We start from the raw sequence: 27,679 nt of genomic DNA on the forward strand, positions 1-27,679 counted from the left end.
TACGCTTCAGCATTTATGAAATACACTATATTACCAAAAGTATTCGCTCACCCATTCAAATGATCAGAATCAGGTGTTCTAATCACTTGGCCTGGCCCCAGGTGTATAAATTCAAGCACTCAGGCATGCAGACTGTGAAACAAGACATTTGTGAAAGAATGGGCCGCTCTCAGGAGCTCAGTGAATTCCAGCGTGGAACTGTCATAGGATGCCACTTGTGCAACAAATCCAGTCGTGAAATTTCCTCGCTCCTAAATATTCCACAGTCAACTGTCAGCTCTATTATAACAAAATGGAAGCGTTTGGGAAAAACAGCAACTCAGCCACGAAGTGGTAGGCCACGTAAAGTGACGGAGAGGGGTCAGCGGATGCTGAAGCGCATAGTGCAAAGAGGTCGCCGACTTTCTGCACAGTCAATTGCTACAGAGCTACAAACTTCATGTGACCTTCAGATTAGCCCAAGTACAGTACGCAGAGAGCTTCATGGAATGGGTTTCCATGGCCGAGCAGCTGCAGCCAAGCCACACATCACCAAGTGCAATGCAAGGCGTCGGATGCAATGGTGTAAAGCACGCCGCCACTGGCCTCTAGAGCAGTGGAGACGCGTTCTCTGGAGTGATGAATCACGCTTTTCCATCTGGCAATCTGATGGACGAGTCTGGGTTTGGAGGTTGCCAGGAGAACGGTACATTTCAGATTGCATTGTGCCAACTGTGAAATTTGGTGGAGGAGGAATTATGGTATGGGGTTGTTTTTCAGGAGCTGGGCTTGGCCCCTTAGTTCCAGTGAAAGGAACATTGAATGCTTCAGGATACCAAAACATTTTGGACAATTCCATGCTCCCAACCTTGTGGGAACAGTTTGGAGCGGGCCCCTTCCTCTTCCAACATGACTGTGCACCAGTGCACAAAGCAAGGTCCATAAAGACGTGGATGACAGAGTCTGGTGTGGATGAACTTGACTGGCCTGCACAGAGTCCTGACCTGAACCCGATAGAACACCTTTGGGATGAATTAGAGCGGAGACTGAGAGCCAGGCCTTCTCGACCAACATCAGTGTGTGACCTCACCAATGCGCTTTTGGAAGAATGGTCAAAAATTCCTATAAACACTCTCCTCAACCTTGTGGACAGTCTTCCCAGAAGAGTTGAAGCTGTAATAGCTGCAAAAGGTGGACCGACATCATATTGAATTCTATGAGTTAGGAATGGGATGGCACTTCAGTTCATAGAATGAGTAAAGGCAGGTGAGCGAATACTTTTGGTAATATAGTGTATCTAACTGAAAGTCCAAGACCATGACTGGGGTTTCAGACTCAAAAACTATTAGCTGAGAGGCTAGGAAGTGCTACTGTTAGCTGAGAAGCTAGGAGGGTGAACGAGCTACTATTAGCTGAGAGGGTAGGAAGAGCTACTATTAGCTGAGATGCTAGGAAGAGCTGCTATTAGCTGAGATGCTAGGAAGAGCTACTGTTAGCCTGGAAGCTAGGAAGAGCTACTATTAGCTGAGAGGCTAGGAAGAGCTGCTATTAGCTGAGATGCTAGGAAGAGCTACTGTTAGCCTGGAAGCTAGGAAGAGCTACTATTAGCTGAGAGGCTAGGAAGAGCTGCTATTAGCTGAGATGCTAGCAAGAGCTACTATTAGCTGAGATGCTAGGAAGCTAGAAAGAGCTACTATTAGCTGAGATGCTAGGAAGAGCTACGTTTAGCTGAGATGCTAGGAAGAGCTACTATTAGCTGAGATGCTAGGAAGCTAGAAAAAGCTACTATTAGCTGAGAGGCTAGGAAAAGCTACTATTAGCTGAGATGCTAGGAAGAGCTACTATTAGCTGAGATGCTAGGAAGCTAGAAAAAGCTACTATTAGCTGAGAGGCTAGGAAGAGCTACTATTAGCTGAGAAGCTAGGGAGCGCTAGTATAAGCTGGGAGGCCAGGAAGAGCTACTTTTAGCTGAGAAGCTAGGAAGAGCTACGATTAGCTGAGAAGCTAGGAAGAGCTACGATTAGCTGAGAGGCTAGCAAGAGCTACTATTAGCTGGGACAGATAGTTTTAATAGAAACTTTTAATCATCCACATCTATAAAACATCTGTCTGAGAGTCCGACACCATGATTTGTGTTCTGAGACTAAAACGTCCACATGTGTCGTCCCAGCGCTCTGAGGATCCTCGTCTTCTCCTCAGCAGCTTTAATCAGTCGTAGCAGACAGCAGCCTTTGTTCTGGTTAAACACTTTAGTTATTTGGACAGAACCAGAAATAGTTTAACATGTTGATGTAAACAGTCTGTTAATGAGGAATGAGATTCATCTAATCAGTCAGAGGCTGGAGGGAGTTCCTCTGGAGAACCGCTCTGTTTGGACAAGGAGGGGAAATGACTTCATCTTCATCTACATGATACTGAAGACGTGAAGGATGGGACCGACCTTCTCTGCGTCCTGTTCAAAGAGCCGGAGCTGGAAGCACTGGTCCAGCTTCAGCTTCCTGACGTGCCACATCTGATGGAGGTGCTGCCTGGTGGAGTGGAGCTTATCCAGGAGACTGGCCACCTGTCAGGACGCATCAACACGAGCTTCATTAAACTACAGAAACTTATTTAGATTTTTATTTCGAAATCCAAAAAAAAACAAAACATAAATTTACTCGTTTAGCATTTTTTAGTTTGTGCATTTTTGTTTTTTTAAATTGAAAATCGTGTCTGGCTGCAGTATAGGTCATAAGCTCCACCCCCTCCATGTTAGTGGGCGGGACTTGGGCCAAACTAAAACACTAAAATACATGTCATATAAATGTTTTCAAGGATGGTTTCTGTTATTTTAGGTCATTAATATAATGTTGATGAATGTTTAAGTTTCAATTTTTTGTTATTTGACGCTATAGAAACAGGATGTGACATAATGGTGACTACTAGTTGCCATGCCAACCGCTCCATAAAGTAGTTCCATTGGAATGAATAAAAAAATAAGTCCGGTGTATAATCCATCATCTCCCTGTACCAGGTGGAGGTAGAGCAGAGCGTAGTATTAATGAAACTAAAACATGAGTGAGTCTGGAGGAAGTGTGGGCGGGGCATCAATATCACGGCTCCACGTGGCTCCGCCCTCAGACCGTACTGATCAGACTCTGGATCCAAACTCACAAGATGGCGCCGCCCGTATCCCCGGGAACATAGAGTCAGTTTGACCAATGAGAGGAAGAGGAGACGTGGTGTCCATGTTTATATACAGACTATGCTCTGAATGTAAGAAACAGGTTTTTAACGTCTTTTAAACTCAGAGATGTTTCTGTGTTTACACTAAAACATATTTAATTCTTTCTTTCTGTGTCGTAGGTGATGAACAGAAATATAAACCTTGGGCACCAGGCTCTGGAAGTCAGCAGAACCTGAGATGCAGTTCCTCCCTGAGAAGCCGTCACTAGATCGGATACACTGAAGCAGCCGCTGGCCTTCCCGGTCCAGCTCCTCCACCGGAGCCTTCAGCACCTACAGGAGAGGAAGAGGAGGAAGAGGAGGATGTGAAGATGCTAGCTCCTCCTCAGACTGGACCTCTCTGCTCCTCCCCTCACCTTCTTCTTCAGCTGGGTGTGCTCCTCTATCAGACGCCGAGATCCCTCCACGTCTGCAGGGAACTCCTTCTTAGACAGAAGCTCCTGAAAGTCACAGAAACACAACGGTTCCTTTAATCCAGAGCTGTGAAACATGAGGCCCCCGGCCCAAAACCGGGACCCCCACAGGGTCCAGTCAGGCCCAACAGGATGAATTTACAAAAGAAGAGGAGAAGAAGAAGGAGGAGGAGAAGAGAAAAGAGGAGGAGGATGATGGTGGACGGGGAAGGAGGTGGAAAATAAATAATAGGGAAGAAGAATAGAAGGAGGAGGAGAAGGAAGTGGAGGAGGAGTAGATGGGGAAGGAGGAGACGCAGGAGGAAGAAGAGAAGGAGAAGGGGGAGGAAAAGAAGGACGGAAGAAGATTGAAAAGAGAATGAGGAGAAGGAGACGCAGATGGGAAAGAGGAGTGGAAGGAGGAGACCCCCCCCAGGTCATTGGACCCCCCAGGACACTGCCCCCCAGGTCACCTGCAGGTCCTCCAGTCTGGACAGCAGGTGAACGGCGCTGGACATGAACTCCTCCAGAGACACTCGGAGCTCCATCCACTCCTCGTGGTTGTAGTCCAGGGAGCCTTCAAAGTCGTCCGTCAGCTGGGACGGATCCACCAGTTTGGCCAGACCCTCCACGGACACCATGCTGGTCTGCAGGAGGGCACACGTCCCGTTAGCTGAGACCGTCGTCCAGGTGAGAAGATGTTTCAAACACCCAAAACAGAACCCACCTCGAAGGAGAACTTGGCGCTGCCGAAGTTGGTCTTTTGTTTCTGCCAGAAGTTGTCGGGTTTGATGATGAGCGCCACGCAGATCTCAGCGGGGAAGAACTCCTGCAGCGTCTTCAGCAGAGGTTTGATGAGCTCCCACTTAGAGCCGCGCATGTCGATGATGACGGTGAAGCCACGTTTACAGACGTCCTCGCTAGAGACGAGGACCAAGAGACGGAGCGTTAACGGGAAGTCCTCTCTGAGACACATTTCAGTTCCATTTTATTTTTACAGCGTCAATAACAATACAAATAACAATACAAAGCCTCTAGACGCTTCACAAGATCTGGGTTTTCAAGTTCTTGACTAATCGGGGAAACTAATTAAAAGAGGCGGCAGGATGAAGATGATTTACTTGGAGCTAGTGGAGGAAATTATTATTATTAATAGTATTTCACTGTGTTCCAGAGAGAGACTTTTAATCTGAACTACTCCTTCAACACCTTGTGGAGATCCTGATCATTTGTCACCTCGTAGAATCAGTTCAATAAGACCCAGGTCTCCATTAATATGAATGAAACATCATCACATCCACTACAATCTGCCTCCAGGAGACGCAAACTCCACTCGTCTCCATGGAAACAGCAGCTCCATTAGCAGGAGGAAGCAGAGCGAGGCTCGTAGGGATGGAGGGATGGAGGGATGGAGGGATGGAGGGATGACACAGATTTTCATTCTTTTTTTTACGGTGGTGTGGGGTGGTTCTGTCTCTGAAGGACGTCCACATTTACGTCCCGTGGTTTATTTATATTTATATTTATATTTATCAGTTCTGGACTTGTGTTCGAACGAACCGAGGATCTTGAACGCGTTCAACCTTGATGTGACATTTGAAGCGAGGAGATCAGGCTCCTCCTCCAGATGTTGATTCAGTTTAAAGGTATAGTCTGCAACAATCTACCCCCCCTCCAAAAAAAACTAATCAGTAGAGCTGTGGATGAATAAACGAGGCCGTCCATTTATCTGCCTGTCTTTATTAGAGACATGTCTGTGCTGCAGCCTCTGCTGGTGGGTGTGTTTCCTGCAGCCAATAGCATCCTGCAGGGGGGTGAGGGTGGGACATGGTGGGCCGTCTCTCTGCTCTCTGCAGGGTGGGACATGGTGGGCTGTCTCTCTGCTCTCTGCAGGGTGGGACATGGTGGGCCGTCTCTCTGCAGGGTGGGGCTGACGGGGGAGGACTGTGTGATGTGTCTGGGTCGTGTTTCTGAATATAACGACTGATTTCTTCTCACAGCGCCGCTCCCTCTCTTCATTCACTCTCTACCATGACTCTGACTGAGGACGGAGTTTAGGATTAATGATGATGGATAAAGGACATCACTGTCATCATCATCTTCATCATCATCATCTTCATTAAAGGCTAAAACATCTGTGAATGTTCAGATCTTCTAATGATGATGTATTCTCTACTGAAGTGAACTTTTATGCAAAACTTATATTCATGACTTCTGTCTACACTTGGCTAGCATGCTAGGAAGAGCTACTGTTAGCTGGGAGGCTAGGATGCTAGGAAGAGCTACTGTTAGCAGGGAGGCTAGGATGCTAGGAAGAGCTACTGTTAGCTGTGAGGCTAGGATGCTAGGAAGAGCTACTGTTAGCTGGGAGGCTATGATGCTAGGAAGAGCTACTGTTAGCAGGGAGGCTAGGATGCTATGAGGAGCTACTGTTAGCAGGGAGGCTATGAAGCTAGGAAGAGCTACTGTTAGCTGGGAGGCTACGATGCTAGGAAGAGCTACTGTTAGCAGGGAAGCTAGGAAGAGCTACTGTTAGCTGGGAGGCTAGGATGCTAGGAAGAGCTACTGTTAGCTGGGAGGCTATGATGCTAGGAAGAGCTACTGTTAGCTGGGAGGCTAGGAAGAGCTACCGTTAGCAGGGAAGCTAGGAAGAGCTATTGTTAGCTGGGAGGCTAGGAAGATGTACAGAATTGTCCTCTCCTCTGAATCAGCTGATCAGTTGAGTCTTCTGTGTTTATAATCATCACTTCCTGGTTCTCTGAGCTGATCAGCCAATCAGAGGGCTCTAATTTGACAAAACAGGCCTGGTGTTGAGTTTGTGTTTCATGCTAACTCAGTGTCAGTGTTCCTGGTGTGTTTGTTGGGGCTGTTTATTGATCAGACTCCTCTGAGCATGCTCAGACCGGACGGCCGCTGTCTGCTGCAAACACTGCAGCTTTCACACGGATGCAAATCAAAACGCCGCTCTCCGTCTGCTGCTGCGACGGGGAAGAAAGGAGCGTTTGATTCCACAGCGAGGACGGCACTGAAGCACTCAACAAGCACTCCACCCTCCACTCCTTCAGCGTCTTTGTCCCCGAGGACAGCTCTGAGTAGAGAGGTTCATAAGAGGCTAATGTATGAGGGAGTGACGGCACCGAGCACTGGTTTGTTATGTTTGATTTGAAAACCAGAAAAAACGGAACTAACTACTTCATTTTTATTTTTCAATCAAATAGAAAGTTTTCTGTTATTGTGTCGTCTAAAAGTCTGAATGTTCTTCTACTGACGTGATCTATTGTCTCTGAATGAAACAGGAAGTAGTCTCTTCTTCTTCTTCTTCTTCTTCTTCTTCTACAAAACATCTGCTTCTATATGAATCTAATAACCACTGGTTTCTCCTTCAGTTCTCTTTCTGGTTTCACAGATTAAAGGACGGAAGAAAGAAATAATTCTGTTTTCTTTCTACATGTATTAAAAAATAAAAGCTAAATTTACTTGATTTCTACTTTTTAAATAATAAGTAAATCAACTCTTTCTGTCTTTTAGAGTCTAGAACCAAGCTTGAAACACCAGAACGTAGACGGGCAGCTGGGTTCTGTTGGGTTCTGCTGGGTTCAGTTGGGTTATGTTGGGTTCTGCTAGGTTCTGTTGGGTTCTGCTGGGTTCTGTTGGGTTCTGCTGGTCTGAGCGTGTGTACCAGATTGTGTTTCCTCCCTTATTACTGTTTTATTTCAGACTGATCTAATGATAAAGGTAGCTCTACCTGGGGACGGTGGACAGGTACGTCACCAGCCTCCTCAGCTCCTCCTGTTTTATTCGGTCGTGGTTGCTCCGGGCTGGAAACGTCAGGATGGGTCCTCCTCGTTTGTCTCGGCCTCCTGCAAGAACAAACAACCCTGTGGACATTCAGCCTCTGTTGGACAGATAATCTGGACATTGTCTCTCTGCCTGTTATCAGCTCTAGTATCTGGAACATTACTCCCATCACGGCTACGTCAGCCGCCAAACACTCTCCCTCCCTCCGGCTCCGTCCGGCTGATGAACGACGTGTGCAGAGATCAACGTTAGAAACATGAAGCTGCAGCTCAGACGTGGAGGACGGGAGGACGGGAGGGAGGACGGGAGGGAGGGAGGACGGGAGGGAGGGAGGGAGGGAGGGAGGGAGGACGGTGGTGGGATGTGAGGAGGCTCACTCAGCTCCTCACATACCTTCAGAAGGTTTATTTATCAGAGCAGACGAGGAGCTACGACAGCAGCTAAAGATTATTTTCATTAAAACGTCAGAATCAGATGAGTCACGTCTGGTGACCTGACTCACTGAGTCCTTCACAGTGGAAGATGTTTATGTTGGTTTGTTAACATTTAAACAACTTACTGTCCTCTGGTCTGGACTAATACCTGGACTGTTCCCTGACAACTGTGTCTCCACCAAAACTAAAACTAATGACCAGAAACTGAACCAGAATCAGAACCAGATCTAATGGATGAGGAGTAGAGGTGGTGGTGGTGGTGGTGGTAACCATGGTAACCTTCACTAATCATCATCAGGTGAGGGACAGAAACATGGAGGTAGAGAAACAAGATGAACCAAGATGGAATCAATGTGGACAGAGACGATGGAGATGTGGAGACATCTTGGTCGTCTTCTAAGACTCTAGACATTCAGGACATGGAGGAGGACATGGAGGAGGAGGACATGGAGGAGGAGGACATGGAGGAGGAGAATATACTTCTTCTTCTTCTTTTCATAGTCCTCCTCCTCCTCCTCTTCATCTTCATCTTCATCTTCTCTATCAATCCAGGGTTGGGGATAAACATGTGGAGACAATACTTCTTCCTTTCCTCCCTCTCCTTCTCCTCCTTCTCCTCCTTCTTTCTCTTCTGCTCCTTCTTTTCATCCTTCACCTCTACCTCCTCTTCTTCCTCCTCATTTTATTGCTCCTCCTCATCCTCTCTTCCTTTTTTTCTTCTTTTTCTTCTTCTTCTCTTCTCCTCCTTCTTCTGCTCCTCATCCCCTTCCTCCTCTTCTTCAGTATAAACAGTGACTGATGTTTTGATGTGACCTCATGGATCTGGTCAGGTCATGTGATTCCGTCTCCATGGAAACCGCTGCTCTCTCTAAACGTACCCAGTGAGGGTTGCTGCTCATGTTTTTATTCAGTCTTTGTCTCTTTCATATTGAGTGCTCTGTCAAAATAAGAGGCCTCTGGGGCGTAGATTTCAAAATAAAAGCGGGGGTCACATGACGTTCCACTGTGTGTTTTAAGCAGCGGCGGTGTGTTGGTGAGTGTGACGCCCGCAGAGAGGAGACTGTTTGCTTGTCTTGGCTCAGGCTGGACTCCTTCCAGTCCATGCTCAGGGTGTGAAGAGCCCGTTTCTCCAGGTCCTGATCTCTTCTGCAGCTTCATGAAGACCACTAGACCACATTCAGTCTGAGAAGTAATGTTATGTATGTATACACAACCTTACGTGTAATATAAAAATGATTTATGGATTTATGAAGTTGTGTCGTTACTTTGTGAAACGTCAGCGGAGTGGAGAACATCTGGAGCATGAGTTCAGTCTGAATCTGATCTGTGTTTATAACTTTGAAGAGTCACAGGTATCTGCAGCACGTATGTAACTCTGATTAAAATAATTAATTCATGAGAACAATATAAGAACTATGCCCTTAAAGTTACAGCGTCACTTGAAAGTATTTGTGTCCTTCAGAACTTTCTTCATGACAGAAACATTAGACTAAAATGAGCCAATATTACATATCAGAGAGGAGCTCCTCTAGGATCCAATCAGAGTCCATGTGTTCAGAAGTGTTTCCATCAGTGTAATGAGACTCAGGTGTGGTTCAGTTCCTGGTTTAGTTTCAATAAATCAGGGATTTGTCTCAGTCTGATCTTCACAACACATGTTTGTGGACAAAGGAGCTTTCTGAGGAGCTCAGAGAAAGAGTTGTTGTTGCTCATCAGGCTGGAAAAGGTTCCAGAACCATCTCTAAAGAGTTTGGAACCCACAAATAATCCACAGTCAGACAGATTGAAGACGACTGTTCCCCTCCACAGGAGTGGTCCACCAACAAAGATCACTCCATAATAGTCTGAGAGGTCCCAAAGGAACCCAGGGGAACTTCTAAGCAGCTAAAGGCCTCTCTCTCATTGGCTGATGTTAATGTTGATGAATCCACTGAACAACCATGGTGTGATGGACAAAGACACTGCTCTCCAAGAAGAACATTTCTATTCAATATATTATATATTTCTATTTCTATATTATCCATTTGAGCCCAGCACTGGTCCAGCAGAGAGTCTCTACTGTGGCCGTCATGTTTCAGATGGGACATGGACTTCCTGTCCCGGGTCATGCAGGTTCAGACCGACACTCACCTGAGACGAAGGCGACTTTCTCCTTTAAGACAGGAAGGACATCAGACGCCTTAATGCCTTCAGTCCTGAACGAGCCTGAGGAGAGAGGAGAGGGAAACGTTCAGCGTTTGATCCCATTATCAGATCAACATTCCTACAAAAGAGAGAGAGAGAGAGAGAGAGGACGCACACATCATGGTCACATGGTCTGTCTGCAGAGGACAGAAGAAGAAGAAGAAGCTAACATCTCTTTCTTCCCCTCTCAGTTCATCTGTTCATCCGTCTGTCATGTTATGAAATCTCTCTCTCTCTCTCTCTCTCTCCCCCTCCCTCACCTCTCTCTCCCCCTCTCGGTAGAAAACAAGCCCAAATGTCCACGTCCCGCTGTGACTGTGTGAGTCCTGGCTGCTACACATTCCACAGCGAGACGTCCAGGTCAGCAAAATCTATCTGAGGACACGAAGGAGAGAGAGAGAGAGAAGGGTAGAGAGACACCGACCATGACTGGGTCCATCCCTCCATTTTAAAGTGGGCTCCATGTCTGAGGACCTGTTTTATATTCATGAGACGCTGAAGGCAACGCTTCAACATTTAAACCTCAGTCACAGACACAACTACTAACGATGGAACTGAATTAATTTAAACCTTCAGCTTTATGATCAGTTAGTTTAACATGTCTTGGTGTCCCAGGCTGATCTCTGTGACAACGTCTGCTATGGTTTGGTTTTCTTAGCAGAGTTCAGATCTTTCCAGACCTGCTAGCGTGTGACATGCTTTTATCAGACGATAACAGTAGAGACGCCACAAACCAGGTCCTGAATGATCTCCTCTGTCTGCTCTGACGGAGCCGTTCACTTTCAAACTACACCACAACGTCACGTATTAATAAATGTACACAGACGTTACCCTCCTTCAGTAGATTAGATCCTCAGCAGTAACATGTTTCCCCCCGTGTCCCATCCTTTTTACTAAATATTCCTGCCCTTTATTATTATTGGTTTCCAGAAATAAAACCAAAAGTTCTCTCACAATAATTAACAAAATGAACATACTAAATGAGAAAAATAAAGATGAAGGAAATAAATCTACTGAGCATAAAAACAATAAACTAAATAAACATAATTCTTATATAACGTATTAAATGACTGACTGACACATAATCCAGAGCTGAGCGGTTGAACAATGAGGACAGAAAAGACGAGTCTCTCTGTGTTTGTAATAAAACAAAAGATTTGCATAGAAACAGTTTGTGCTCCAGGAAATAAGAGAGAAGAGAGTCTGAGAAACAGCTTCATCATGTAGCTATGCTAACGCCTGGTTGAAACCAGTGGTTGAAACAGGAGCTAATAAGCTAATAAGCTAATACATTAATAATAATAATAATAAACTGTATGTGTGGATGGAGTTCTGTTTTACAATAACAAGTTAAACGTTCATGGCCTGACAGGTTTAAGTCAGTTTTAGCTTCTTTATGCTAATTTAGAAGCTAATATCTTTTGGCTAACTTGTTTAGCCTTATTGATTTGGATGATTTAGCTTCGTTTATCACAGAAAATGTCAGTCACTCTGTTTAAGCTAATGTAGCAGCTAATGTTATCTTGTTTAGGCTAATGTAGCAGCTAATGTTAGCTTATCTAAGCTTACGGAGTGTCTGACATCATCTTATTTATGTTGATGTTAGCTTGTCTGGGCTAATGTAGCGGCTAATTATCTCACTGGCAGGTTGTATTAATCGCGTCCCGTATTAAACCAACACAGGACGCGATTTGTTCCGTATGTCCATAAATGTCCAATACACATGTCTTTCAAACACATCAACACTAAATCTAACAGTAATGACCTAAAGTCTCCCCAGAGTCCGCTCTTCTGTGTCTCTACCTGTCTCTACCTGGCTGCCTGCACGTGGCGCTGTCACTGTTGCCTAGAGACAGACACCACACGGCGCGTGCTGCTCACAAAACCCGCGCCTTTTAAAAATGTCCACTACTACACCCCTGATACTGGACCACGTCCTCAAAAAACCAAAGAGACACATCCTTGGCTGGACAGCGTCAGTGGAGACGAGGACAAGACCAACTGTAAAATGTTTCAGTGGAACATGGAAGAACACGGAAGAACATGGAAGAACACAGAAGAACATGGAAGAACACAGAAGAACACAGAAGAACATGGAAGAACACAGAAGAACATGTGTGGTTTATGAATGATCATTTATTTAATATACAGTAGAATTAGACAATATAAATATTATATATGGTCATTTAAAGACACTAATCATACTAATAGATTAACAGTTAATAAATAAATAAACTTGTTTATATTTTAAAAGTTCATTGGTACAGATTTCATTTCAGATTTAATTAACTGCACTTTATAAGAGAATGTGTTCATTGTTAATAAACTAATGTCTTTCTTGATCACCCCTTTACTAAAAACACCAGCACTAAATATAACATACCACTGCTGCCCTCAGGTGAAACCCACAATAATAAAGTCAATGAATTAAAGTCTAAACATTAATTCATGTGTTCATGGTCATATACAGCAGCTAGCCAGTTAGCATCTGGGTAACATGGTTTAGGAGATATGTACTGATATAAAACAACTGTCTGTCCCTTTAAATCAACAAGATATTAAATAATAAAGTTTATGAAGAAGAACAGTCAATAAACAGTGTTATCTCTTCATGGCTCATATACTTTAATTAATTATTCTCTTGTGCTGTTTTTCACCAGGAAACCAGGAGAGAGCAGATAAAGAGGAATATGCAAATTATTTCAACTGTCGATGTGCAAACACACCTGCACAACACAACAAACCTGCACAACAAAACACACCTGCTCTGGGTTTTACTGCCTAGCAGCAGGATGCAACTTCAGTGTTTGTTCTCATCCTGAACCAAAAAAATGACAATATATAGACATTTAATTTAATTTAATTTTATTTTATTTTAAATACATATAGATGTACAGATAGTGTATATAAGGAAATTAAAAATTAAAAATAAAATTAAATAAAATTAAATTAAATAAACAAGGATGTATTTAGGGCTGTCTATAAAGCATATGTAGAAAAAATAGAAATATATATATTATCAGAGTTATATAGCAGTTAGACAGCAGCTCATCTCAACATAGACTCTTAGGAGACTGAGACAATCAAGAATCCAACTGAAGCAAAGACACCATGAAGAAGAAGAAGAAGAAGAAGACGAAGAAGAAATCACAGCATCCTGCAGAGACACAACCATCAGTTGTCCAGCAGGACGCTGAGGTCCTCCAGACCTTTCCACTGTCTGACCCCTCATCCATCAGTATCATCTCATTTATTTTGTTTTGGTTTATGAACATTAACCTATGATGCTGTTTGACCAACCAGGTCTCTCAACCCTGAGTTAACAAATAAACCTGAATCTGATCTGAATCTATGGATCACAAATAAGGACATGTAGCTCCAGACTAACTTCCTGTTTACTTCCTGTATGCACCTGTCTACTTCATGTCTCATAGCGTCTCTGCCTTTGTACCAACATCTGGAACGGTCTGACAACACTTTATCAACAACATGAAATGAAAGACATGTCATGCAGTTTCTTCCTCCTTCTCCTCATTGTCCTGTCACTCTTCCTCCTCACTTCTTCACCTCCTCCTTTTTCCTCTCCTCATCCTTCTGGAAAACCATCCCAGGAGGCCACACTGAACCTGCTGGTGGGCCGGTTTTTGGCCCACGGGCCACATGTTTGACACCCCTGACTTTGACCAACGCATAACAAACCACATCAAATCAGATTCAGCATCTGATTAAGCAGAGACCTGCAGGACACAAACGCTCCAGTCTGCAGCTCTGGAGGATTCACTCCAATGAATCCTGCTCTTAGAGGAAAGACGTAGAAAGACGGAGCACCATCAGAGACGCTTGGTGTTGCCTTGGCAGACAGAGGAGACCTCATGCAGTAGCTTGTTAGCTAGTTAGCATGTTAGCATGCTCTGAATAAACGGAGCTTCTCTCTGTGTCTTTGGCCTCATCTGAACACTGGATGAAAGTCATGAAGGCCACAGAGAGGCTGTTAAATGACACAGATGATGAACACCTAAACATTCACTATTCATTTAGCTCAGAGTAGTATCTAACGTGTAGAACTCTGATCTTCAAATGTTTGAACTGAAATATCTGCAAATGGATTCAGCCAAGTCTGATCTGGATCAACTTTAGCGCTAACATAAAACAAAACCAAAAACTCTTCTGCTTTAGTGACACTACGCTGTCAAAAAACAAAGAAGAAGAAGGAAAAGGAAAAGGAGGAGGAGGAGGAGGAGAAGAGAAAAGTTTCCTGGAGACAGCGTCAAGGAGAAACATCTTCCAGAGAGGGTTAGGGAGTTTATGGCAGCGTTGGATGACCAGAACATTTCTGGAGTAGAGAACACAAGGTACCAGCTACCCTCTCCACACTACATTAACTTTGACTGAAAGATTTATTGGACTGAATCCAGTCCACTCTAGGAGAAGACAAGGAAGACAAGGACAGACTTTAGGAAGCTACAGGAGACCAACTCTAGGAGAAGACAAGGAAGACAAGGACAGACTTTAGGAAGCTACAGGAGACCAACTCTAGGAGAAGACAAGGAAGACAAGGACAGACTTTAGGAAGACACAGGAGACCAACTCTAGGAGAAGACAAGGAAGACAAGGACAGACTTTAGGAAGCTACAGGAGACCAACTCTAGGAGAAGACAAGGAAGACAAGGACAGACTTTAGGAAGCTACAGGAGACCAACTCTAGGAGAAGACAAGGAAGACAAGGACAGACTTTAGGAAGACACAGGAGACCAACTCTAGGAGAAGACAAGGAAGACAAGGACAGACTTTAGGAAGCTACAGGAGACCAACTCTAGGAGAAGACAAGGACAGACTTTAGGAAGCTACAGGAGACCAACTCTAGGAGAAGACAAGGAAGACAAGGACAGACTTTAGGAAGCTACAGGAGACCAACTCTAGGAGAAGACAAGGAAGACAAGGACAGACTTTAGGAAGCTACAGGAGACCAACTCTAAGGACATTTAGTTATCAGAGAGGGACGTCTCTAGTTACAGTTCAGGACAGAAACAAGGACACATATGAACATTAAAGCATCGTCCTCCACTAAAACACCACCAGAGGGCGCTGTTCATATTATATATCATATATTTCAGGTTCACTTTGCTGTTCCACCTCACTGATATGTAATATTGGTTCACTTTCCTAAATAAATTAAATTAAACAAACACACAACTATAATATTTGTCTCTTTCAGGACTGGCGTGAAAATCTGTCTGTGTTTGTTCACACGAGGAGGTGACCAGAGATTTGAACCTGAACTCAACTGATGTGTTTTATTTTCACTTTATTTATTCTAGTGTGTCTGTTCTCGTGACCGACTACAGGGGTATGGTCACACTATCGCTCAGCTGCACACGCACACAGAGAGAGGTCAAAGGTCAACATGCAGCCGTGCAGGGAGCAGAGAGGAGGAGAGAGAGGAGGAGCAGAGAGAGGAGGAGAGGAGAGAGGAGGAGAGAGAGGAGGAGCAGAGGAGGAGAGAGGAGGAGAGAGAGGAGGAGAGAGAGAGGAGGAGAGAGGAGGAGGTGAGAGAGAGGAGGAGAGAGGAGGAGAGAGGAGGAGGTGAGAGAGGAGGAGGTGAGAGAGAGGAGTAGAGAGGAGGAGAGAGGAGGAGGTGAGAGAGGAGGAGGTGAGAGAGAGGAGTAGAGAGGAGGAGAGAGGAGGAGGTGAGAGAGGAGGAGGTGAGAGAGAGGAGTAGAGAGGAGGAGAGAGGAGGAGAGAGAGGAGGAGAGAGAGAGGAGGAGAGAGGAGGAGGTGAGAGAGAGGAGGAGAGAGGAGGAGAGAGGAGGAGGTGAGAGAGGAGGAGGTGAGAGAGAGGAGTAGAGAGGAGGAGAGAGGAGGAGGTGAGAGAGGAGGAGGTGAGAGAGAGGAGTAGAGAGGAGGAGAGAGGAGGAGGTGAGAGAGGAGGAGGTGAGAGAGAGGAGTAGAGAGGAGGAGAGAGGAGGAGGTGAGAGAGGAGGAGGTGAGAGAGAGGAGTAGAGAGGAGGAGAGAGGGGAGGTGAGAGAGGAGGAGGTGAGAGAGAGGAGGAGAGAGGAGGAGAGAAGAGGAGGTGAGAGAGGAGGAGGTGAGAGAGAGGAGGAGAGAGGAGGAGAGAGAGGAGGTGAGAGAAGAGGAGGTGAGAGAGGAGGAGGTGAGAGAGGAGGAGGTGAGAGAGGAGGAGGTGAGAGAGAGGAGGAGAGAGGAGGAGAGAGGGGAGGTGAGAGAGGAGGAGGTGAGAGAGAGGAGGAGAGAGGAGGAGAGAGGAGGAGGAGAGAGAGGAGGAGGAGAGAGGAGGAGCAGAGAGGAGGAGCAGAGAGAGGAGGAGAGAGGAGGAGAGAGAGGAGGTGAGAGAGGAGGAGGTGAGAGAGAGGAGGAGAGAGGAGGAGAGAGGAGGAGGAGAGAGAGGAGGAGGAGAGAGGAGGAGGAGAGAGAGGAGGAGGTGAGAGAGGAGGAGAGAGAGGAGGAGCAGAGAGAGGAGGAGAGAGAGGAGGAGGTGAGAGAGGAGGAGAGAGAGGAGGAGGAGAGAGGAGGAGGAGAGAGAGGAGGAGGTGAGAGAGGAGGAGAGAGGAGGAGGAGAGAGAGGAGGAGGAGAGAGAGAGGAGGAGAGAGAGGAGGAGGAGAGAGAGGAGGAGAGAGAGGAGGAGCAGCCAGACGCTTCCAGCTTTAAGTTCTGTTCACGTTTCAGCAGAAGATCAGACTGAACACAGACTGAAGGTGGCGCAGAGGACGTTAATCAGCAGCGCCAGGCTCCGCCCACACCAGGCTCCTCCCACGCCAGGCTCCGCCCACGCCAAACGACCTCCGTCTAATTGTTTTGAATAACAGCTTCATGCAAATGAAAGAAACTGCCGTGCCGCGGCATGTGTCACAGTCAGCCCGGCTCATGTGAGCAGTTAGAGGGCAACAGGTGAGGCTGTCTGCGCCACGGCAACAGCTGCCTCGACAACCGGCCGGCTGCCGGATCCCGTGTGTTGCCACGGAGACGAGAGTTTAATGTTAGAAACCTCACGAGGCAGAAGTATTCGGTGGCGGGGCTGGAGTCCCCGAGGTTTATTATCCAATCAGTGATCAATGATGTCAGCATGTCAACGATCAGCTGACTGAGTCCAGTCAGAACATCATCCAGAGAAGAAGAAACGTCCTCAACGGGACTCGTCTCTCTGGAGGCTAGGTTATCAACACAACATGGAGGTCACAGGTCAAACACAGGAGACGTCCTGCAACCAGAGACACGTCCTAGTGACGACGTCAGTGCATCAGTCACACGTCACTTCTGTCAAACCAGGACGTTAAAGCTTCAGCTCAACCTGAACAGATACAGCTGATCATCAGACTTCACATCCATGTGCTCATACAACATATATTCATTCATTCATTCATCTTCTATACCCGTTTTGTTCTGTTAAGGGTCACGGGGGTCTGCTGGAGCCTATCGCAGCTGTCATCGGGCGAGAGGCGGGGGTACACCCTGGACAGGTCGCCAGTCCGTCGCAGGGCTAACATAGAGACAGACAACCATTCACACTCACACTCACACCTACGGCCAATCTAGAATCACCAATGAACCTAACCAGCATGTCTTTGGACGGTGGGAAGAAGCTGGAGAACCTGGAGAGAACCCACGCAGACACAGGGAGAACATGCAGACTACACACAGAAAGGACAGCCGGCCCATGGATTCGAGCCGGTGACCTTCTTGCTGTGGGGCATCAGTGCTAACCACCTCGCCACTGTGCCGCCCCACAACATATACACTATATTACCAAAAGTATTCGCTCACCCATTCAAATGATCAGAATCAGGTGTTCTAATCACTTGGCCTGGCCCCAGGTGTATAAATTCAAGCACTCAGGCATGCAGACTGTGAAACAAGACATTTGTGAAAGAATGGGCCGCTCTCAGGAGCTCAGTGAATTCCAGCGTGGAACTGTCATAGGATGCCACTTGTGCAACAAATCCAGTCGTGAAATTTCCTCGCTCCTAAATATTCCACAGTCAACTGTCAGCTCTATTATAACAAAATGGAAGCGTTTGGGAAAAACAGCAACTCAGCCACGAAGTGGTAGGCCACGTAAAGTGACGGAGAGGGGTCAGCGGATGCTGAAGCGCATAGTGCAAAGAGGTCGCCGACTTTCTGCACAGTCAATTGCTACAGAGCTACAAACTTCATGTGACCTTCAGATTAGCCCAAGTACAGTACGCAGAGAGCTTCATGGAATGGGTTTCCATGGCCGAGCAGCTGCAGCCAAGCCACACATCACCAAGTGCAATGCAAGGCGTCGGATGCAATGGTGTAAAGCACGCCGCCACTGGCCTCTAGAGCAGTGGAGACGCGTTCTCTGGAGTGATGAATCACGCTTTACCATCTGGCAATCTGATGGACGAGTCTGGGTTTGGAGGTTGCCAGGAGAACGGTACATTTCAGATTGCATTGTGCCAACTGTGAAATTTGGTGGAGGAGGAATTATGGTATGGGGTTGTTTTTCAGGAGCTGGGCTTGGCCCCTTAGTTCCAGTGAAAGGAACATTGAATGCTTCAGGATACCAAAACATTTTGGACAATTCCATGCTCCCAACCTTGTGGGAACAGTTTGGAGCGGGCCCCTTCCTCTTCCAACATGACTGTGCACCAGTGCACAAAGCAAGGTCCATAAAGACGTGGATGACAGAGTCTGGTGTGGATGAACTTGACTGGCCTGCACAGAGTCCTGACCTGAACCCGATAGAACACCTTTGGGATGAATTAGAGCGGAGACTGAGAGCCAGGCCTTCTCGACCAACATCAGTGTGTGACCTCACCAATGCGCTTTTGGAAGAATGGTCAAAAATTCCTATAAACACTCTCCTCAACCTTGTGGACAGTCTTCCCAGAAGAGTTGAAGCTGTAATAGCTGCAAAAGGTGGACCGACATCATATTGAATTCTATGAGTTAGGAATGGGATGGCACTTCAGTTCATAGAATGAGTAAAGGCAGGTGAGCGAATACTTTTGGTAATATAGTGTATATATACTGTATACATATATATACTGTATATATATAGACTGTGTATATATACACTATATATATATATATATATATATATATGTATATATATATATAGTGTATATATATATAATCCATGCTGTCACTGTTTTATTGTGAAAATGGATCTTTTACTTTGAAACTACAAATATTTGGTGACACCAGGAAATCCTGTTTGGTTCCTCCTCCATGAACATGTGACACGGTACGGGTCATGATCTGGGATATTTATTAGTAAAGTATAAATATGTGTTTGCTGCCATGGCAACGTCAGAGCTGCTTACATTTCTTCATAAAAATGACTCAAAACATCCTGAAAGTCGACAAAGACAACACAACCACACTAAAATGAGCCAATATTACATATCAGAGACAATCCTCTAGGATTCCAAGTCAAAGTCCTGACCTTAGTCCAATAGAAATGTTGTGGAAGGACCTGATGGACTCTGAGACAATCAGCTGATTCATACTTAGTCGTTTCATACAAAGTTGATACTGACATAAATAAAATTATATTAAGTATAAACATTGGACCTGACATGTTGATAAGTAAGAGTTGGATTTGTAGGAGGAAGGAGGAAGGAAGGAGGAAGGAAGGAAGGAAAAAGGAAGGAAGGAAGGAAAAAGGAAGGAAGGAAGGAAGGAAAAAGGAAGGAAGGAAGGAAGGAAGGAAGGAGGAAGGAAGGAAGGAAAAAGGAAGGAAGGAAGGAAAAAGGAAGGAAAAAGGAAGGAAGGAAGGAAGGAAGGAAGGAAGGAAGGAAGGAAGATAGGAAGGAAGAAAGGAAGGAAGGAAGGAAAAAGGAAGGAAGGAAGGAAAAAGGAAGGAAAGAAGGAAGGAAAAAGGAAGGAAGGAAGGAAGGAAGGAAAAAGGAAGGAAGGAAGGAAAAAGGAAAGAAGAAAGGAAGGAAGGAAGGAAAAAGGAGGAAGGAAGGAAGGAAGGAAGGAAGAAAGGAAGGAAAAAGTAAGGAAGGAAGGACGGAAAAAGGAAGGAAGGAATGAAGGAAGGAAGGAAAAAGGAAGGAAGGAAGTAAGGAAGGAAAAAGGAAGGAAGGAAGGAAGGAAGGAAGGAAGGAAAAAGGAAGGGAGGGAGGAAGGAAGGAAGAAAGGAAGGAAAGGAGGAAGGAAGGAAGGAGGGAAGGAAGGAAGGAAGGAAGGAAGGAAAAAGGAAGGAAAGGAGGAAGGAAGGAAGGAAGGAAAAAGGAAGGAGGGGAAAAGGAAGGAAGGAAGGAAGGAAAGGAGGAAGGAAGCATTTTAATAATAATTCACCTGAACATATTCTCTAACACTGCAGCAGGATCAATGTGTTTCCTGTCGGACACACACACACACACACACACACACTCACACACACACACTCACACACACACACACACACACACACAGTTTAATGGATCCAGTTTTCCCTTCAGAGTAAAACCACATCCATCACTGCTCCATCACAAACCACACCTCTCTCTCTCTCTCTCTCTCTCTCACATTCAGATGAAGTAGAAAAATAAAACTCAGCTACCAGAGACTCTACTCTCAGCTCTACTGCCGTTTCCACGGTGATAACCATGAGCCCTTCCTCCTATTCTGAGGCTGAAGGCCGTGGCAGCAGGGATACTCTGGAGGAAGACCTTGAATATTTATACGACCTAAACGTGTGAGTCCTTCCTGGAGCTGCAGTACAATTACTTCATGTGTCACATCCAAACACAAGACCACTTCCTGGAGGACTTGTATCTGGCTGAGTGTTTATGTGTTCTCTCTCTTCTCCCTCCGTCTCGGTCCACAACCGTCTGACTCATCCAGGACGAGCCAATCAGAAGGAAGCGTCTGTCGGAGGGTGACGGCATCGAGGCTGCCTTCCAGCCTCATGGAGAGAAGCCATCTGGAGGCTGCTGACTCAGCACAACACAGAGAGGCAGAGCAGCAGAGAGCCTGGACCGGTCCTGGACATGGACAGACCGACTGGATCAGGGCCTGGATCAGGGTCTGGACCGGTCCTGGACATGGACAGACTGACTGGAGCAGGGCCTGGATCAGAGTCTGGATCAGGGTCTGGATCAGGGTCTAGATCAGGGTCTGGATCAGGGACTGGGTCAGGGCCTGGACCGGTCCTGGACATGGACAGACTGACTGGAGCAGGGCCTGGATCAGGTTCTGGATCAGAGTCTGGATCAGGGTCTGGATCAGGGTCTAGATCAGGGTCTAGATCAGAGTCTGGATCAGGGTCTGGATCAGGGACTGGATCAGGGTCTAGATCAGGGTCTAGGATCTACATCAGGGTCTACATCAGAGTCTGGATCAGGGTCTGGATCAGGGTCTGGATGAGGGACTGGATCAGGGTTTGGATCAGGGTCTGGATCAGGGTCTAGATCAGGGTCTAGATCAGAGTCTGGATCAGGGTCTGGATCAGGGACTGGATCAGGGTCTAGATCAGGGTCTAGGATCTACATCAGGGTCTACATCAGAGTCTGGATCAGGGTCTGGATCAGGGTCTGGATCAGGGTCTGGATGAGGGACTGGATCAGGGTTTGGATCAGAGCCTACATCAGGGTCTAGATCAGAGTCTAGATCAGGGTCTGGATCAGGGTCTGGATGAGGGACTGGATCAGGGTTTGGATCAAGGCCTAGATCAGGATCTACATCAGGGTCTACATCAGAGTCTGGATCAGGGTTTGGATCAGGGCCTACATCAGGGTCTAGATCAGGGTCTAGATAAGGGTCTGGATCAGGGACTGGGTCAGGGCCTGGACCGGTCCTGGACATGGACAGACTGACTGGAGCAGGGCCTGGATCAGGTTCTGGATCAGAGTCTGGATCAGGGTCTGGATCAGGGTCTAGATCAGGGTCTAGATCAGAGTCTGGATCAGGGTCTGGATCAGGGACTGGATCAGGGTCTAGATCAGGGTCTAGGATCTACATCAGGGTCTACATCAGAGTCTGGATCAGGGTCTGGATCAGGGTCTGGATGAGGGACTGGATCAGGGTTTGGATCAGAGCCTACATCAGGGTCTAGATCAGAGTCTAGATCAGGGTCTGGATCAGGGTCTGGATGAGGGACTGGATCAGGGTTTGGATCAAGGCCTAGATCAGGATCTACATCAGGGTCTACATCAGAGTCTGGATCAGGGTTTGGATCAGGGCCTACATCAGGGTCTAGATCAGGGTCTAGATCAGGGTCTGGATCAGGGTCTGGATCAGGGTCTGGATGAGGGACTGGATCAGTGTTTGGATCAAGACCTAGATCAGGGTCTACATCAGAGTCTAGATCAGGGTCTGGATCAGGGTCTGGATGAGGGACTGGATCAGGGTTTGGATCAGAGCCTACATCAGGGTCTAGATCAGAGTCTAGATCAGGGTCTGGATCAGGGTCTGGATGAGGGACTGGATCAGGGTTTGGATCAAGGCCTAGATCAGGATCTACATCAGGGTCTACATCAGAGTCTGGATCAGGGTTTGGATCAGGGCCTACATCAGGGTCTAGATCAGGGTCTAGATCAGGGTCTGGATCAGGGTCTGGATCAGGGACTGGATCAGGGTTTGGATCAAGGCCTAGATCAGGGTCTACATCAGGGTCTACATCGGGGTCAGGTCTAGACCTCATTCAGAGGCATCAATCAACAACCTCTGTCAGAACAGCGTCGCATTAAGAGAGGCTCCACCCCCTCTGCTCTCCAGAACATTTCATTGGCTGCTGTCAGACATGTACTGATACGATCAGGAGATCAGAGGAGTCAGTGATTTTACGTCTGACATGAACTAAACGTCCCTGTAGCCTCTAAACTTCTTCTTCTTCTGTTTTAGCGGCAGATTAGAAAAACAATTTGACATTTGACTCACCAAGATATTTTAAAACTAGTAAATATATGTATCCTCAAAGAAGGCCCAGAGTATCCTGACTAGAAACTAGTAGATTTATATTAATAGAATATATACAATTCTGTCAGACTAGTTGTGTTCATGTAAAACCTCATTTAAATCATAAACCTCCTGCAATAACAAGTTAATTAAGAGACTTTAGGAAGCAAACATCCACCAGACTATAGAGGGACAGTGGAGCTCATCCTCCATCAGACTGATCCAGATCCACTCAGGACGTCATTCATCCTCTACTCTGTCCAGCTGGACAACAACAACACAACTCTAATGGATAGAATCTACACCTACTGTTCTTAGAATTTATTTTATTTTTGTTTTATTTTACTTATATTTTACTTTTACTTTATTTTACTAGATTTCTACTTAATAAAATAAAATAAAAATTATTTCTGTGTTTTTTTTTTTTGCGACTGAGCTGCTGTGACCAATAAATTCCCCTTGTGAATAATTAAGGTCTAAACGTTTAAAGACTGAAACGCTTGAACACTAAAAACCCAAACCAACGTATTTTTCCTAGATTTCAGTTCTTGCAGGTTTCTCTGTGTTAACTCACTGGATGTGGTTGGAGCTGTAGCTGTTAGACTTATGTCCATTATGTAAAGTATCTCAGTGGAACAAAGCCTCGTCTCCATCTATTTACAGATGTTCCTTCATGTTCCATCACATATATATGGACCTGGGTTCATACAGTTTAATTTCCAGTTATTGTAAATGAATGATGAACAGGGTGAAGATGTGGAGGAGAACCAGCTGGACGCTCCTGAAACATCTCAGCTCAGGAACTCACACACATGAACGTGATTAACCAGAGGTCAGAGGTCAACAGGAAGCCAGAGGCGCGTTCCTCGAGGAACGTCAGCGGCCGAGACGAGAAGGAACCAAATGTTAAAACATGGAACACGTGTTTGAGCTATCAGATGAAACTCACTCTGTCTCTGGATCAGCTTTCAGTCTCCAGACAGCAGCTGTCTGAGCGCAGGGAAAACTTAGACTGAGCGGTCAGAGCTGGAATGTGAGCGTGTGGTAACAGTCAGAGGCGCCGCCGCCGCCGCCGCCACCACCACCACGTTCACTGGATCAACAAGCATCGGATTATACGAATGATTATTAGTTGTGATTATATATAATAATAATAGTTTGCTATGACGATCAATACGTGATTGGACCCATCGGAGGATGGAGGCAGCGTGAACCACCAGTGGATCAATGAGACAGAAAATACAAGACGTCACAAAAGCTGTTCTTAACATTAAACGGCTAATGTTAGCTTATTTAGGCTCGACAGGCTAACATTATGTTGTTCAAGCAACTACCAGACCAGATTATCTTGAGTTAATCTAGTCACTAGCATTATCTTGCTAACATACAACAGACTGATGTTGTACGTTATTGTTTAGGTGAACTAGCAGCTAACATTATCTTACTAATGCTAATGTTGCGGCTAATGTTGTCTTTATTTAAGCTAGTAATGCTAATATCATAGTGTTTTGACTGACCAGCAGCTACCATTATCTTATTTATGCTAATATTGCTGCTAGCTTTATCATCTATAGGCCAACCCAGGCACTAATATTGTATTGTTACAGGCTATTTAGGAGCTAACCTAGCTTATTTAAGGTACTGATGCAGCTAACATTATTTCCTGTAGGTTTGCATAGCAATTAATGTTACACTATGAGCTAACTATCAGCTAACATTATCTTGCTTATGCTAATGCTGCAGCAAACATTATCTTCATTAGACTAAACATAGCAGTTAGCGTTACAGTTTTCAGGCTAGCTAACCATATCTGATTTATGCTTACATAGCAACTAATGTTACATGTTTGGGCTAATTAGCAGCTAACAGTTTTTCCTTTAGACTGACATACGGTAGCTACTAAAGTTAAAATGTTTTAACTAATTTCTAACACAATGTAATTTACACTAATGCTGCAGTTGACCTTATCTCCTTTAGGCTAACATACCAAAAAACATTAGTGTTTATTGTTTTGACTAACACCTTATTTATGCTAATGCAGCAGCTAGCCCTGTTTACTTTAACGTACCAGCTGAGGTTTTCTGATTTGCTCCAATGTTGCTGCAGCAAGATCTTATTTAGGCTAAAGTAGTAGCTTATGCTGTATTGTTCAGGCTAACTTATGCTAACATAGCAGCTAATCTTATTTCAGGTTAATAGAGTGATAGCGATAAGGGCACGCTTGTTTTGTGTTTTTATCACTTTTTTTAATAAAATACTTGAAATGAAAGTAAACCATCACTGAAGCTCATGAGTCCCACGCTACTTAAAGAATTCACAAAACCACAAGGACGAAGAAAATATGACATGTGACACAACGCAGCAGATGCAAGAGCAGAGTTAACACACTACACATTCATTCATCAGTATATTATACAATCAGTGCTCTACACTTGGTTTGTAAAAGAATAATAAGAATGCAACAGTGCATGGCAACACGAGCCTGGAGATGTTAGCAGCAGCCAACTAAAACTCAGTTGATCCTCATGTCGTGCCTTCAGGCCACTGCTACCCTGGACACAGTAGACTCAAAGCTTCAGCTGCAGCCTGTTAAAGAGATGACAAGGCTGACTTTGGTTTGCGTCCAGCCCTGCCTGTCAGCAGGCAGCATGATCACACGCTGCCCCTCTTCTCTGCTGTCTCAGTAATAATGTTTTAGTCCCTAATGAATTCTGGATGAGCATCAAAAGCATAAAAACAGCGAGACTACGTTCTCAGATGGGCGCTGTAAAGCCGCAAAGATCAGATGATATCGAGGATTAATGTTTCCACTCTCATTCTCTCTGTTCTATAAATACGCTACAGTAAGCCAGGTTCTGTTCGCTCAATTACAGCCTGACACAAGTGTTCCTGTACGGCTCTGAGTGTGTGCCGCCTCCTCTGAGGATGAATGAGCTTTAATTGGAGCTCGGTTCAGAGACAACCAGAAGGTAGAAGCACTAGCAAACAGCAAAGGCAGCATAGAAACGAAGGAGATTACCACAGAGGAAGAGAGAAAGGATGAAAGGAGGAGAGCTGTGAATCAGCCCCAGCTGCTCCACTCGTTCAGTCTGCATGGAAACTATGAACTGAACTTTGAGAATGAATGAAATTCAGGATTTCAATGCACATCAACGCACAACTGCAGCAAGAGTCTCCTGCAAAGAAACCACTGTGGTCGAGTGGAGTGACACACACTGATTCACACTGCTGAGCCAAACCACGGGATGCTAAATCTTCTCTCTGAGACGTTCAAAGTTTTAATGTCAGCTGAAGTTAAACTGAGGACAGTCAGTAAACCAGAAAACTGGCGAGTCACATAAATAAATCATTTGGAGAATACACTCTCGTAAGGCCTGTACATCAAAGAACACACGTCTCCTGTGTCTGGACCAAAAAGCTGCACTTGAACGCACCACAACCAGTCAATGACCAGCTGGTACATACATTCTGCACCTGAGAGGAAATAACTCTTCATACCAGCAGGTGGCAGCAGTCTGGGTTTATCATTCATAAAGGAAAACAGGAGGAGCTGCTATTAGCTGGGAGGCTAGGAAGAGCTGCTGTTAGCTGGGAGGCTAGTAAGAGCTACTGTTAGCTTTGGGGCTAGGAAGAGTTAATATTAGCTGAGAGGATGGAAAGCTAGGGAGAGCTACTATTAGTTGGGAGGCTAGGAAGAGCTACTATTAGCTGGGAGGATGGAAAGCTAGGGAGAGCTACTGTTAGCTGGGAGGCTAGGAAGAGCTACTATTAGTTGGGAGGCTAGGAAGAGTTACTATTAGTTGGGAGGCTAGGAAGCTAGGAAGAGCTACTATTAGCTGGGAGGCTAGGAAGAGCTACTATTAGTTCGGAGGCTAGGAAGAGCTACTATTAGCTGGGAGGCTAGGAAGAGCTACTATTAGCTGGGAGGCTAGGAAGAGCTACTATTAGTTCGGAGGCTAGGAAGAGCTACTATTAGCTGGGAAGTAAGGGAGAGCTACTATTAGCTGGGAGGCTAGGAAGCTAGGAAGAGCTACTGTTAGCTTTGGGGCTAGGAAGAGCTACTATTAGCTGGGAGGATATGAAGCTAGGAAGAGCTACTGTTAGCTAGCTGACCTCTCTTCTAGCTCTGATAAGCTAACGAGCTGCTTGGGCTCAAACATGCAGTTAAATAAAGCAATTTGCTCAAAATTACAAATGTGAGGCAACCAATCAGAGAGCAGCTTCAGGTCTAGTGTGTTCACACAGAAACGAACCAAAGTTAATGTGAAACGTATTATTAACGTATTAGTATCCTCCAGTCTCCAGTATTTATCTTTAGCTTAAGTCGCCATCAACCAGCTGCAGGTTTTAAAAGCGTTTCGTTCTGTCAGACTCTTTCTGATCCTCATCTTCGTCTCCAGAACCACAAACAAGAACAAGAGGCGTTTCCTGAAGTTGTCATCTCGCTGACGTACGTCCTGCTTCATAAAAACAGCATTAGCATCAGGTGGAAACAGACATCGCAGGATTTCCCTGTAAGTCTCCTGGATTTGTCAGACATGCAAGAGGAGGTTCAGTGTTGAGTTCAAGGAGGCTGTGTTGTGGAGGAGAATTAACTTGTTTGTTGTCTAACAGCATTATTCTTGTTTGTGCAGAGGAGGCGCAGCAGCAGCTTCTCTCCTCACACGATGCGTTCAGGAACAGTGTGTTGTGGCGTGTACTGTATGTCACCCACGTATTGGCAGAGTTTGATGAGAAAGTGAAGAATAAAACCAAGTTCTTATGTCGTAAAAAAAAAGTTTCCCTCAACTATTTTTAC

At 45.6% G+C, this 27,679-nt stretch overlaps 2 protein-coding genes across 3 annotated transcripts in view; one reads left to right on the forward strand and one right to left on the reverse strand.

Annotated features, from left to right (window-relative positions):
- LOC311488731 (uncharacterized protein) overlaps positions 1-27,679 on the forward strand; it is a gene marked incomplete at its 3' end in the record, with an annotated part of 331,706 nt that overhangs the window by 242,973 nt on the left and 61,054 nt on the right. The window lies entirely within an intron of this gene.
- LOC311488458 (kalirin-like) overlaps positions 1-27,679 on the reverse strand; it is an 87,540-nt gene that overhangs the window by 48,591 nt on the left and 11,270 nt on the right. For both annotated transcript variants that reach the window (XM_084545179.1, XM_084545178.1), the window contains exons 2-8: positions 9,959-10,033; positions 7,342-7,456; positions 4,324-4,516; positions 4,070-4,243; positions 3,561-3,644; positions 3,346-3,477; positions 2,420-2,542 (exon numbers count right to left, since the gene is read on the reverse strand). In XM_084545179.1, coding sequence (XP_084401305.1) covers positions 2,420-2,542; positions 3,346-3,477; positions 3,561-3,644; positions 4,070-4,243; positions 4,324-4,516; positions 7,342-7,456; positions 9,959-10,033 — 896 coding nt within the window. The remainder of the gene's footprint in view (positions 1-2,419; positions 2,543-3,345; positions 3,478-3,560; positions 3,645-4,069; positions 4,244-4,323; positions 4,517-7,341; positions 7,457-9,958; positions 10,034-27,679) is intronic.

Source organism: Chelon labrosus (assembly GCF_963514085.1).
Source record: "Chelon labrosus genome assembly, chromosome: 5".
NCBI lineage: Eukaryota > Metazoa > Chordata > Actinopteri > Mugiliformes > Mugilidae > Chelon > Chelon labrosus.